The following is a 15469-nucleotide window of genomic DNA, read 5'->3' on the forward strand; positions in this document are numbered from 1 at the left end:
AGACGCCCGACTGTGGCTGGTTACTGTGTCCCCACTGAAAGAATTCTGTCCCACATGAACCAACACCTTCAACCAATTGCGCACAATCTAGTCTCCCACATCAAAGACACCAATCACTTTTTTCACCAACTCCACTTATTTACCCCCTGAATCCCTACTCGTCACTGTTGACACCAGCTCCCTATACACCAACATCCCTCATGCCCATGTTCTTACCGCTATTGAACACTACCTTTCCCAACGTCTTTCAGACTCCAAACCCACTACTTTATTCATCATACACTTACTGACTTCTTCCTGAACCACAATTACTTCTCCTTTGAAGGGGAGGTATACGAACAAATCTGTGGCTCAGCCATGGGCAGCCCCATGGCCCTCTTCTATGCCATCTACACAAGGCCTTCCTAGCCTCCGAAATTGGCTAACCCTAGTCCGGTTCAGGTTCATTGATGATATCTTCATGACTCAGGGCCAAGATACCCTATCTTTGTTCCCTCACAACCTCAGCACCTTCTCTTCCATCCACTTCACCTGGTCCTCCTCAAACTAGCATGCCACCTTCCTAGACACTGACTTCCTCCTCTCTGATGGCTCCATCTGCACCTCTGTTCACATTAAATGCAATTACTAACAGTACCTGCATTTTGACAGCTGGCATCCCTTTCACAACAAAAAATCCCTCCCATACAGCTTGGACAGGACATCTGAGGACAGCATGTTTGCAGTGACAAGAAGTCCTTTGCTTAGTATGCTCTGGATCTCACCAAGGCCTTCTCAGACAGGCACTACCCCAGACCTAGTCTGCAAACAGATCTCCCATGCCATTTCCCCTCATATCCCCAATCCTCCCACCAGCCCCAATAACCAACCACAAAGGAGTGCCCCATTCATCACCCAGTACCACTCCACACTGGAACGAATGAACTACATCCTTCACTAGGGTTTTGATTATATATCATCATGCCCTGAAATGAGGGACATCCTACCAGAGATCCTTCCCAACCTCCTAAAGTGGTGTTCCACCACCCACCCAACCTCCACAACATCCTAGGCCATCCCTATGCCACTCCTAGTCCCAATCCCTTGCCACAAGAATCATATCCCTGTGGATGGCCAAATGCAAGACCTGCCCAATCGACTCACCCATCACTTACTATTCTATTCCATTTCAGTCACTGATTTATCCTACCCCATCAGGAGATGGGCCACCTGTTGAAGCAGCCATGCCATTTACCAACCCTCCTGCAAACATTACACAGCATTTTTTTATTGATATGGCTACCAACCAACTGTCCACCAGGATGAACGGCCACCAACAAACTGTAGCCAAGAGCAAAGTAGACATGCAACGGAACATAACATAATTGATTTTAATGGCTGCTTCACCACCCAAGCCATCTGGATCCTCCCCTCCACACAATCAGCTTTTCTGAACTGCACAGCTGGCTGTTATCTTTACAACACATTCTCCGCTCCCATAATTATCCCAGCCTCAACCCACGGTAACATACTGTCCCCACACCCTCCACGCAATAGTTTCCACCCTCTCTGTAATATCATCTCCTACCAATTCTCATCCCTCACCCTCTTTGTTTGCTGCCCTCTGCCAATTCACCCGTCCATCATTCCCCGCTCCTCTCCTTTTTCTCTCCTTCTTCCCCACCTCCCTACCCCCAAAACCTCCTGACTCTGTGGCTGCTGGCATTCTGCGCACTCCGCGACACAGTGTTTGTCTCTCTCCCCATCCATACACTACTATCCCTTCCCCTTCCCTGTCCCCTCGAGATTGTTGCTTACATCCCAAGTGATAGTTGCATTCTGGCCCATGCCGCCACAGTTGGCGGACATGTGTGCATGAGGTGCGCTTGCCTGTGTGTATGAATGATGTGTTTTTCTCTTTTGCTGATGAAGGCTGTGGCTGAAAGCTGTAAGTAAGAGTCTTTTAATTGTGCTCATATGCAACTTAATGTCTTTTTATAGTAAGTAGCAATCTATATTTTCCTACATTGTTAATACTATATTAACATCTTATTTCTCTCATCTGCAATAATGAATGTTGTAAAAGTAACAGGGCTAATATTTCACCCACTCTGAAATCAGTAAATAATTTATCAGCCCTATGGAGAAGTTTCTCTACCCTAAAAAACCTATACAGGGATGTCAGGTCTCCTCCCTCCCTCCCCCCCCCCCCCCCCCCACACACGCACCCCATTAGCCTTATACCCATTCCTATATGTAGTGTGCTCCTGATCTATTAAGGCGGTCCCACAATTCTGCTCCCAGTAGCACAGGTCAATGAATTCACATCTAGGATCACCACAGAATCACCAAGGCCTCTAATTTAGGACATCCACTCTGTTCCAAACCAGATGACTTTTTCAGTTCTGGGAAAAATGATGCAAAATGAAACTCAGCTTCCACTCCGTGTGTGACGCTAGTTGTTTTCATCAATACATCCAGTTGCCTGTAGGAACCAAAGATCACCTCTGAATCCAGGTAGCAGGTGTCACTCATAACAATATGAACCACAATTCACAGCCATCTGTACCCAGTGCATTCAACTGTCCCTGGCTGAGCCCCTAAGTTCTGACAATTCCATGCAGCAAATATCCATTGGAAATGGGCAATATCGGTTTTTTAGGCCTAAAGGGGCAGCTGTTCTGCATTTATCCACTTTAGTGTTTCACCCAAAATATGCATGATCCCTCCATTGTTGACCGTTCACTCTTAGAAAAGCGTGAACCAGCCGGGTCAGGCAAATCAGAAGGCACAGCAACATCACGGATTCCAGGTGATACTAAATGTCCACCAGAAGTGCCACATCTTTCATGGCAGGTGACTAGACGACACCATGGCTTTAGGCAGCAGCTTTCAGTCAGCCGACCACGGCCAACACAGCTTCCAACTATTTACGGACATTGGTGAATTCCCCATCCAACAAAAGACATTGTCTCCATCCCTCTTCACCTATATTCAAATATACAACAACAAACATACCACTAACCCAAGCAGAAACTAGATACAATCTGAGTACAGCCACACTACTCTTGGCATCACTACTAAAGTAAGTGTTGAACATGAACAAGAGATACTGCTGCTGACTGTAGTGGCTGGTTGCTGCTCCACATCTAAAGTACAACTGTGCCAGTACCTGTGCACATTAGGTAGTTATTAAAATACGTTCCAGAGAGACATCTAATTCCCCAACTTGCAAGAACAGCCAATGGTTTAAGTGTGGCGTAGCTTCATACATAACTATTCAAGAAACTTTTGCCACCATGAAGGAGTCACCAGACATGAATGCAATTTACTACACATAATATTTATAGTTTTACGAAGAAACACATGTATATACTACATTTACTTAAAAACTCATTGTTTGGTGAAGCCATGCTGTGATAATAGCCTGTACATGTCATAGCTTTTATTGAAATCCACAATTTTGATGCACTGATTACTGATGAGTAATTATGATGTAAGATCTCTCAGAACACAGGATTTACTGTCTATCTCTATGCTATTTATTCAAATCAATTGTCTTCCTCTTAAAGGAACAGAAAATGACAAACATGCACTTTAGCTACTATCTGGCTCTGAGCAAAAACAGAGGGCAAGTTTCCAGTCTGCCATAACACAAGACCAGACAAGAGAGTTAGGATCTGCCATTAGACAAAAAACTAGAGAACATAAACCACTGTAATGGAATTTAAAATAATTGTAAGAGAAGCATACTATTTCACTGTCTAACTACGAAAAGACTCAATTATTGACAATATAAATATCTAATCACATTATCAGGGTTGCCATAAGTTTCCCCAAGTGAAATTCCCTGATTTCCAGAGAAGTTTTAGCATTTTTCCCGTGACAAATTTGGGATCTCAAGGGTGAGCTAAGACATACGTTGACAATCTGTCTTTGCAGCCATGGTACAAGAAATAATAGCGCAAACAAGGAAATATCCAAAAAACAAAAACAAAAAAAAAGAAGAGACTTGCAAGCAGATGGAAGTTTCCTGATGTGAGCAAAAATCTTAAGTACTAACATCAACGTCTTTTGTAAGGAACTGTTTTTAGATGGAGAAAGCAAGACAAATGGTATGTGTTTCATTAAAACCACTGATGTTATTTTATTTCAATGAAGCAAAACACATTTGGTGACAAGAATACACATTTCCTTAGAGTCGCACGACAGATTTAAAATACCTTCACTGCTTTCAGAAATAACCTCAAAAAAGTAGGCCTCTTGAAAGAAGGATATAAGTGGAAAAGAATTATGTAATCCAACACTGTAGGTGACCACCAATAAAATGTTGGTTCTACTATGTTCATTACTGTCTGTTATTACCCATGTGTTATATCTATTATTTCAGATGTATTATGTGATTTCTCTTTTGAGAAATATATGAGTACATAGTGTACAAACTGCCAGTGACTGACAATTTTCTTCTTCTTATCGTCCATACTCTATAACATATAAACTACTTTTGAAGTGCCAAAATGTACTAGAACAAATAAAATGTCTATAAAATGCCACACTGTACAATATACTTGCAGTGAGATAGTCGCATTTCCTGAAATCCATCGATCATGGCCTCTGGCCTGCTGAGGAGCACCACAGTCCTGGGTCCATGGATAAACCATGAAAGTCTGCTGCATTACACCAAACACAAACAGATCCAGCCTGCAGGTAGATCAGTGAGACTAGACCCAACAGGCAAGGCCTGCACATTAGGGGGAACCAAATGGCTTCAGATCGGCAGGTGCGATCCATTACAGATGCCCACAGAAACGGCCTGTGGTTTTGGCCTGGCATGGAAATTCACAAGCCACAGACAGCATCTTGTTGAAATGAGACCACAGTAATCAATCCATGCAACAGATAACTTGTTCAAATACTCTGAGCATGAATAATAATGAGGATAGGTAGCAACTCACTGTAAAGATGATTGTTGAGCCACAGACAGACACAGACAAGACAATCACACTCTCACAACTAAATTTTCAGCCATGGCTTTTGTCAGAAAATGAGAGCACACACACATTAACACAATTACTCAGACACAACTCATGCACACATGACCGCCATCTCCAGCTGGTGTGTCTACAGTCTCTGGAAATCAGATCCAAACAAACTACTACTCACACTTCCCCAACTCTCAGTGGCAGCTGCTGGGCTAATAGCAAGAAGTGGTAGCCGCTCTGACTGCAAGCTGAGGGAAGTGATGATAAGGGGAGAAGCAGTAAGAATGAGGGCAGTGCACATACTCAGCTACACCCAGCCAGCAACGATGCACGACACCTCAGTAAACAAACTATTCCATATACTGAGACAAAAACGAGATCTTCCCTTTTTTTTCCAATTTCCCCTGCTATTTCCCTGACGTGTTTGAAATTCTGATTTCCAGAACCCATGGCAACCCTGATTATACTATTTCATTGGTGTGATGACAAAATAACCAAACATACGTTATTTAAAAACTTACCAGTGTGCTGTAAAGATTGATTAATCATAGTTTTGAGATTTTTGACCCTATTCCTCCATCCTGTATCTATAATTTTATAATATCCTGCTACTGAGTCTCTAAGCAATTTGAGTACAAATATCAAAGATATAACTCATTTAAAGACGGATCTTTACAACAGCCAGACATAATAAAGATTGGAAAAGGAGGATGTAGTATTACACATCCCATGGCATGCTATCCATAACCAGCATACTGTCTACAAGGTGGCCAATACTGAAGCCTGTTCCACTCCTTGACAATGGCCTTCCTGAGGTCATCCTCAAATTATGACAACAGCCCAAAATATGACTGATCCACTTCCTTGGTGAACTTGTCTTGAGACATGCACTGGCACCTGGCTGCTGTTCAACAACCACAAACTAGTGTCAGACAAATCCTGCTCTCATTGGTGACAAGAAACCATTCCAGATTTTCCCCATGCCAACTTTCTTTGAGCACCATGTTTGTTCTGTTGTTCACACTTGATACCTGCAGACTAAAACGGTCATGCAGAGATGATTGTATACCATCTAGGTCTGCAGAGCTCTCCCAGTTGCCTCTAAAAAGACAGTGCACTGTGTTGTTGCATTCTTATTACAGTATCTGCGTGTCAATTTGCTGGTGGTGGTCAAAGGCTGGTGGTGTTGGGTGCAGGTGATTGTTATAAGGAAGAGAAAGCCTTGTTTGTCTAGATAGCAGCTGAATGTTTGGAGGAGGTCACTGTGGTGTGTGCCAAATATGGCAGACAACTTCCTATGCTGACAATCCGTCTTGCCACAAATTGGCAGTGTGGACATGGCCTTAACTTGAAATGACATTTTGAAGCATGTTGACAAACTAAACAGTCCGTACAAGCTGCACCATCACATTCAAGATTAGACACACAGTATGTCTTATTACACTGCAATCAGAACGCAGGTGTATTTTCACCTCTGCTTAACAGGTGGCTATACAAAGGGAAATTTTGTGGTCAAAAACAGAAAACAGTATATAGTTAAGAGGTTTCTGACTGTAATAAACTATGCATATCTTAAGGATAGTGCAAAATCTTTTTTGAAGTGTTTCCTAAGTCAATAGGCAGTTCAGGGAAGACACCATATCCTTAATGCTTTGAAGAGTCTTTAAAAGTCCTTACGTCATACGGAGAAGTTATAAGAAACCAAATGGATACTGCTCTGGGCTCTTCAATCTATTTGATGTAATGGTCACTGCCAAGACCAGGTACACAGCCACAACTTCTTATGATATGCAATGCCACAACAGAATATTAAACCACATGTTCGTCTGATATGACACTGAACAATGATCTGGAAGATAATGTTCACTTCCCTACCAACTCCGTTATCACTCTGACTCATGGTAACTTTAACCTCCTCAGGAGTGGAGGAGGGAGAGGGAGACGGATGGAGGGAGAGAGAATTTGTTGCCTATTGACATGCAACTTTGAGTGTGGTACCATACTGTAAGACTATACAACAATTCCGTATTAGTGGTATAATGTTATATGACATCTTGATATATCAAGTTCTTGCATTCTCTATTAAATTGTGCAACACAAATTTTGAGATTTTCTTTAATTGCTTTATGTTTTCATTATAGGAGTAAAGTTACTATTATTTTAGGAACACTTACCCAATAGCTTCTGCAGTACCTGCCCATCATATAAATCTTCCTCAATATCTTTGACTATTATCCTCTGATCTGCCAGTTCATCATTTATCCATTCAATGAGCACTGCAATGAGTTCTTTCAGCTTTGGATCTTCAAAGGATCTTGGCTCTATCATTGACCGCTCCTCATTTTCCTCTAAGAGTACAAATATTGAGTGTCCATAATTGTTATTTTTGCAAAAAATGTTAATCCAATTCCATTTCATGATATGGCAAGAAAAACATAATGACGATAATGTTATTATTTACCCAAAACTAATTACAGACATAAGATCACAATGCAGCCTGCAGAGCAACAGGAAGTAAATTGTAAAATAAACAATAATGTTAAACACAATGTGCTAATGCTGACAACTTTGAACAAAGCAACTGTACCACCATTCGAGGTGTCAGAAAACAGAAACAGACAGTTTTGAAATATGGTGAAAATACGCCCACAGTCAACACGAGGCAATACAGGGGAAACTAGTAGCCTCACTGTTTTCTGCATAACTCTGATGGTTTGCTGATTCGACCGACTCCTCTGTTAATATCACATGAATAAGGACACGAGTTAAGCTTCTTGCCTTGAAACACATGCAGAGCAGCCACCTAGACTCTAACTTGACACAATCACTATTATGCTTCTACGGGTGAACCACTGCATAATGGAAATTATGACAAGTTAGTTGCTGCACACACCTGCACATATACACTACAAATTTGTGAAGAACTACACTGTTAGTCGACAAGAAGTGAAAAGCACTTCCATAAATAATAATATGTATGACCGAAAATTAAATAAAGACAGGGGTAAATATACTGAATAAGCAGAAAAACAAATAACCCTGATAGTCACAAAGGAAGATATCAATGATGAAAGTACAGGATAAAGCTGAAAGTAAGGTACAAGCAGTTAAAAATAATTACAAACTATACAGAAGGGAATTATGCACTCGATATCTCTGTAACATCTATCACCATCTTGCAAAACTCAAGAGTTTGTGATAATGGCATTACATCATTTAGTTATGATCACTAAACTGTCACAATTTTTTTGCTTCCATCTGCTGCTTCTATTATTATATTTACCTGTGTAAAAATTCAGTGCTGTAATGCAATAATTATTTATAAGTGATGTCAAGTGGTTATTCTACTTGCTAAAGCACGGCTACAATCACCTATGAATTATCATATGCACCTCAGTGTATTGAACATTTGCATGTTTTATAACAATTTAATGTTAATGAAAACTTGTTTAAATTATTTTTAAAAAGAATTTCTATTATTGTAATGAGTAAAAGATGGGAAGTAGGAATTACTAACTCATATCTGTATGTTTTCAACAAAAAACTTATAAGTGTTCAGCATGTCCCCACATTTATAAATTAATTTGCGATGTGTGTGTAAAATTAGTCACATAATTACAATTTATCATGCAAAATGACCCATGGAACATGTTTTTAATTAAGTAACTTATTCTACATCTATGAGGACCATTTCACTAGGAATCAGTGAAAGATACATTAAAACATTTTATTTTCTTTGTACATATTTACTGTGTAATCTTTTTTTCTGAGATGTTCTACAACTTGGAGGATCTCCTCACTATGCATCCATTAGAACAAAAAGTACTTCTAACCAAATCTATCTCAATTTGTGTAATTGACCAATGAACTGCCTGCATTATTAAATAGTTTAATTACAGGAAATACTGAGATATGGATCACATCAAGCACTATGGAATAAGGGTGAACTAAAAACGGCGTATGAACTTTGCCTGATAAATTAAACTATGGCCAGCATTGGTACTTGTAAGGATATGAAGAGACAAAGAGAAATTAATTTAGTTTTTATCAAAATGAAAATTAGATACCAAAAAAATTTCTAAGACCATATGGTCTCAAACAAATAGGTGTAGGAAAGGTTCCAGCTGAAAAGATAACACTAATATAATTGTAGAGAAAAATGAGAAGGAATGTAGAGATCCAACTAACATCAGTGATATTTTTAATCAATATTATAATATTTTTTTAATCAATAAAACTAAAATACCAGATTAAAATGCATTGAAAACACATCTGTATTCAGAAATAAATTACAAGGTTATTTAGTCTCTCCATTTCTACATAGCTTAAAAGAATACCTACAAGCTAAACAGTAGAGAGGATCTCCATTTAAACAAGAAGTATCTATGTATATATAAACCAGGAGTCATGAATATACAATATATTACGTACGTACTTTATATAAGAACACTGCTGATTGTTCTCTCTCTCTCTTTTCTCTCAAGTGAGAATTGGACAGGTTTAGCACTACAAAATGAGGCTGCAAAAGTGTATGCTAGTGAAGATTAATTAGAGCATGGCATACAGTGCAAAAGTGAAATAGTGAAAGGGTATAATTGTAAAAATGTGAAGATGAGTGTGTAAATTTGTGCAGTATAAAAGTGAAATTAATAACATTTTTATCTTATCCAGATTGTATTAAAGCAATCTTAGATTTGTAGTGGGTATTAATTTGAGGGTAATTAAAATAAGGTACTCCAGTGTTACGTTATGTGCATAAACATACTTGATATTGTCCATGTCCTGACTGTTTATACAATGGGAATTGTAAACAGATCAATTAATGAGTAAATAAATAAATAACCAATTCTTATCTTGACATCTTGAGGTGTTGGGTGTTTTGCCAGATGTCAGCATCATACATGACAATATTTTGATGACAAATCATCAGGTGCTTCCTGCAGAGAATCCTGTAGCACCTGATGACAAAGATCAACGTTGTCGAAATATTGTGCATGGACGATGCTGATGTCTGGCAGAACATGTCAACAGATCACCAAAGAAGTCTGAAGAATTGATTCTCATGTTATTGTTTTCCTTTAGTCGGAGTCACAAACGGAGGTGGCCAAGTTCAGGCAAGTTCTTTGCACTTGACAATACGCATTCTCTGACAGCCAATAAGCGTTCAGTAGTTTTCTGAGCACTTTGCTGTGACTTCCGAAGCCAGCGTGAGCATTAAATGTGATCATAGTGAGTTACTTAGTGAATTTTTATTCTATTTGTTACGAGCTGTTGTGGCTAACAACAGGGGTAAGTGACAAATTCTATATGAACAAGCAAGAGACATAATTTACAGGATACATGGTTTTCGCAAGCATGCAGCAGAAGACAGAGGACACCACGCAGTAGAAAACAGAGGACACCACACCTATCACCTGCAAGCACGCAGCAGAAAACAAGAGGACACCACACCTTTCATCTGCAAATGACAATACTGCAATCGCCCTCTGTGGCTCTACCTGTGCAGACCACCTCCATCCACATCTCTGTCTATGTATGGTACCATAAATTTTATCATATGAATAATTCATTAAATATGCAGAAGTGAGCCATATATGTCAAAGTTGACAATCCAACATGAATATACAAGACATACTCTAAAAGCAAGGACCACCTGTTATTTAAAAAAAAACAACTAAAGTCATTGTTTTGATTCTATAGTGGGTGAAAACAGACAACAAAAATTGTTGCTCCTGCCTGTAGTGACGTGTATGCTATATTGCTATTCAGTTTTTGTGTGCAGAAGGATCTATAAGTTTCCCAGATTCATCAGGAGTTGTACGTAGCTTATGCACTAGTAATGAGTGAAGGTAAGGTTAGACAACTGTGTCTATACTTTAAACAAGGTTATACAGGTTGACACAAATAAAAGTGGCCCAGAGGATAGAGTTCCAGGGTACAAAGAAACATAGTAGAGGAAAGGAGCTACAGTACTAACGTGACTATAGCAGATGTCGGAAGTGACCACCATTCATCTCTTGGTACTTTTGGGCTCTGGTCAGCACGTTGCTGAAGGAGGATCAAAGCTGGACTGTTGGAATAGCTGCAGTATCATCCAAAAAGTTCTGCTACAGTTCTTGAAGACTATGAAGGTTGTTGCGATATGTCTTAGACTTGAAGGCTCCCCACACAAAGTAATCGCACACTGACAGATCAGGTGACCTGGGCCGTGACCAGACTGAACTCTGCTAACAACTCTGTCAGGCATGAAGATTGCATAAATGTGCTACAAGATTTGGTATGGATCACGTGGCAAGTGTACACGTGGCCTGCACGTCACGGGGTGTGGTTATAGGCATACATTCGCTTGCTGTCATAGCCATTTATCCGAGCCATTTTTATTTGCCCCATTCTGTACAAATGTGGATGATTAAGAGCAGAATGGGAGGCCCAGTATTCAGACCAATGAAATCATGCAATACTGGGTCAAAAATTGTAATTTGACTGACGAGTAGTGTTCTGGCTAATGAATTTCTTCATACTTGATGTTCCATCATTTACACAACTGATCACAGAAAAGATAAGGTATCAAAATTTGGCAAGATGGGTATTGTAAATGAAAGTAAGATTGGTTTAAAATCACAACCAAGTCATGGTCATCAGAGGTGGAGCACAAGATTGGATTAGGGAAGGACACTGGCTATGCCATTTCAAAGACGCCATACCAGCGTTTGTCTTAAGCAATTTAGGAATATCATGGAAAACCTAAATCTGGAAAGGTGGACAGGGATTTGAATAACTGCATTCTGACCATGAGTCAAGTGACTTACCACTTTGCTCTGTAGTACTAAAACTGCTTGGCAAGCAGTACAAACAACAAAGAATGTCAAACAGACAACTGTGTTTGAGCACTACCAACAAGATACAGATGATTTGCTTTCCACATTATTACAAGTGATGAGACAATTGCCACACCAACTCAGATTCAAAACAACAGTAAATCTAGTCCAACCATTCAACTTGGCTGAACCAAAAACATTCACAGTCTCCTTACTATAAGTGGAGAAATGATATTCATCATTTACCAGGACAAAAAGGAATTGCTTTAATTGAATTTGAGTCAACAGTTACAGCTGAAGTATACTGAGAAACAACTGCCAAACATTTGTCCAGGATGGTCCTCCTCCACGACAACATGCTTCCACAAACATCTGCCAGTACTACACATAAGATTCAGCATTTCCATTGGGAACTTCTCTACCATCCACTCTAAAGCCCTGACTTCATACCCACAGACTCTCTTCTTGCACTTCAAAGAATGAGGTTATGGACAACAACTGGAAGCTAATGAGGAACTCAAGGCTACCACTGTCAACTGGTTCAGTTCTCAGGTGTAGAACTTTCATGCAGTGCAATGTAATGAAAAGTGCTTACAAGTGTATGATGATTGCGTTGAAAAGTGAAGAAGTTTCTAGGGAATTAAAACGGCTAATAAAAGGTTTTGCTAACTCTTTTTTATGAGTGAACAGTTTTTACATTCGAATTATGATATGTATACAAACTAATGTGATCAAAACCAAGAGATTTGGGATAATGTTCCACATTTTTAGCAGACGGCTAACAAATCCATAAAAAGAGTGTTGTCTGAAATGTGTTTCAGTTACTCTTTATAATTTGTTGTGAATATTTCAAGAGACAAATCATCATTTTAACAAATTATCAGTACAGTACAAAGTTGTCTTTTTATGAAGACTAATACAAAGGCATTGTTCCTTTTATCAGGAGTAGGCTAACTTACCTAGTGCATATTCCTCTGGTGGTAAATCAGGGGCTGTAGGATTTCCAGGTGAGTCAATAGCATATTTTCCTTCTTCTTGCACCTCTTGCACTGAAACATTAAATGCCCCAAAAAGTTTAGAACAAAGCTCAATCTGAAATGCAAGGAATAAAAACGAATATTTTTAAAACTTTGAACGTGAAAACATAAAACACAAGGACTATTTAAAAACATCTGCTCTCGGCCAGGTATATAAAGGGAGCCTATTGGATTACAAAACTGTTATTTCTCAACAATAGTAAACTGTCTTGTATTTTTGTACATTCCACACTGTATCAGATACAAGCAAAATGTTGTTATGTTGCTATATCACAAAATGATTTGTAAACATTTCCAGTACTGTTTTGATATTTCTCGCTCGGCAATGAGATATCTGGGAGTGTATCCTCCAGAATTTCATTGAAAGCTCTTTCAGAACACACAGAACAATATGAAAGTTTTCCTTGTCACAATTATATGTTTCTATATTATCAACAGCAGCTTCTTTTCTAGAACATAAAATAAATCCAAAGCTATTCCTCTAAACTCCCAATCTTTCCTAGTTATATCTTTATGATTCACGAAACCAAATTCATCTGTCATTTTGCTGCAAAGCAAAAAAATTGAGAAGAGAGAGAGAGAGAGAGAGAGAGAGAGAGAGAGAGAGAGAGAGAGAGAGAGAGAGAGAGAGAGAGAGAGTGATCAATGGTTGCCTGGGTACACAGATTGAAGTATGGGGAGAAGAGAAAACATTGTGACACTAGGAAGGGGGAAAGAACATCTTCACAATTAAAAAAAAAAAAAAAAAAAAAAAAGTATTAAGACCCCCCCCCCCCCCCCACAGCCTTGGCAGCTATGGCCACTGCATCTGATTTAAGAACTACAGAGTTGTTCAAATATACCGATTACCTCACCAGATCCTTTGGATAAGTTCATGTGTATTAACTTATATTTCCAATATAAATCTGCCACCAAAGAGAACAAGTAACTGACCAGAATGTCACTTATCGCCCAAGTCTTGAGAAATCAACATATATCAATTAAAATACACTCTTCACCAAGGCTTCTCTCGCTCTCATTGTAGTCCAAGAAGAGTGGTACCCTAATCAAAGTCATTTCTTCACCTTTCAACATCTCCATCCCTATGCTACTCTTGCTCTCAATACAGACCTTCCTCCACTCCCCAAATCTACATGTAGATACAGCAGAGTCCCGCTAATCTGAACCCCGGTAATCATCCAAACTTTCAGTTAACCCGAACATGAAAAATGTTAGTCTAAGTATGGAAAACTGTGTGGTAAATGGCTGTACATACACACTATTTTAATTTACACAGTACAGTAAACACTTATTAGAAAAATTGGCAAGAAAACATTAGTTTTAAACAATACATAACAATGCAAGAAAAACTGTCAAACCTACTAAAATACAGTGGACATTTTATCCCTATTTTTTAGATGACAAAAACTCAGTCATTGTCCTTTGGCGTAATGAAGACAGTCTGTTATATGACACATAGTTGCGCTATCATCTCATAAACATCAAATCAGCAGGTGTAGCAGTGGGCTGTTGCTCCAAACAGCATAGCGCGAGGTCAAGGGCTTCTGCTGCGTCACTGTGTGGCACCAGCTCTCCTGGCTCATTGTCACTTCCGTCACAGCAGTCCACTTCTTCCTGGTCTTGAGTCACAGCACCAACTAAATCAGTGTCAGTAAAGTTCTCCACACATGCCCCATCTGCTGCCATCCACACATTTACATCTCCTTCACTAGCTTTTTCACATCCAGGGATTGTCTATCATTTGTAGCAGATTTTTCTCTTCATTTTCAACTAGGTTGTCCTGAAATTCAAGAGACGTCCACAGTTTTCTCCACGATTTTTTCAGCGTATTTTCTGAAATATTCTGCCATACCTCAGTGGCCCAATAAACAACATCCTTCACATTGGTCTTTTCTATTTTGTCCACTACAGGAATGCTATCACCATGGATCAGCATTCCTAAAAATTATTTTCTGTAAATCAGTTTTAATGTTTGCAGTACACGCTCATCCATCAGCTGTAGAAGTGTTGTAACATTTGGTGGCAAAAACTTCGCCACGATTTCTTCATCAGATAATTCCTCAGTGCTGGGGATTGCACGGGGAGACAAATGATTTTCCTTAGAAAACTGTTGAACAGAGGAAACAAACTGGCTGTGAAACCAACAATTCAACAGCTTACCATCCATCCATGCTTTTTTCTGGTTGCGATAATATACGGGCAGGGACTTAAGGTTGCATTTTTTAAAAGCTCTGGGCCTAGTAGGTTTGCCGTTCAGCATTAAAGGCAGCTTGTCATTACCAGCAGCATTGCTGCATGCTAGTGATCTTTGCACATTTTAAAACCAGGAGCATGGTCTTCTACTTTTGATGCCAGGCTTTTTATTGGCTTCTTGTGTTTCCGTAGTCTTCAGTTTACTAACCTCCAAACTTAAAGACTGTACACAATTGGGCAAAATCGTTACTAACGGTAAAACACACATAAATCTGTATTTCCAAACAATTTTTGACGGCTCTAGTCGTTTAGGCTAATTCCCACTGTTAGAGTTGGCTGTGGTGACGCTTCTAGCCAACACCAATGCACTAATGGCCTTATGGTCGAGATTGCTTTGCAAAACAGACCCTTTCAAATATTACTAGGACGTGTGCGTTGGATACACATTATTGTTGTGCAT

The 15469-nt window shown here is 39.5% G+C and overlaps 1 protein-coding gene across 1 annotated transcript in view; it reads right to left on the minus strand.

The window, feature by feature from the left end:
• LOC126480660 (beta-parvin) overlaps positions 1-15469 on the minus strand; it is a 116923-nt gene that overhangs the window by 28826 nt on the left and 72628 nt on the right. The window contains exons 3-4 of the mRNA XM_050103883.1: positions 12739-12828; positions 7136-7309 (exon numbers count right to left, since the gene is read on the minus strand). Coding sequence (XP_049959840.1) covers positions 7136-7309; positions 12739-12828 — 264 coding nt within the window. The remainder of the gene's footprint in view (positions 1-7135; positions 7310-12738; positions 12829-15469) is intronic.

Source organism: Schistocerca serialis, chromosome 5 (assembly GCF_023864345.2).
Source record: "Schistocerca serialis cubense isolate TAMUIC-IGC-003099 chromosome 5, iqSchSeri2.2, whole genome shotgun sequence".
In the NCBI taxonomy this organism is placed as follows: domain Eukaryota; kingdom Metazoa; phylum Arthropoda; class Insecta; order Orthoptera; family Acrididae; genus Schistocerca; species Schistocerca serialis.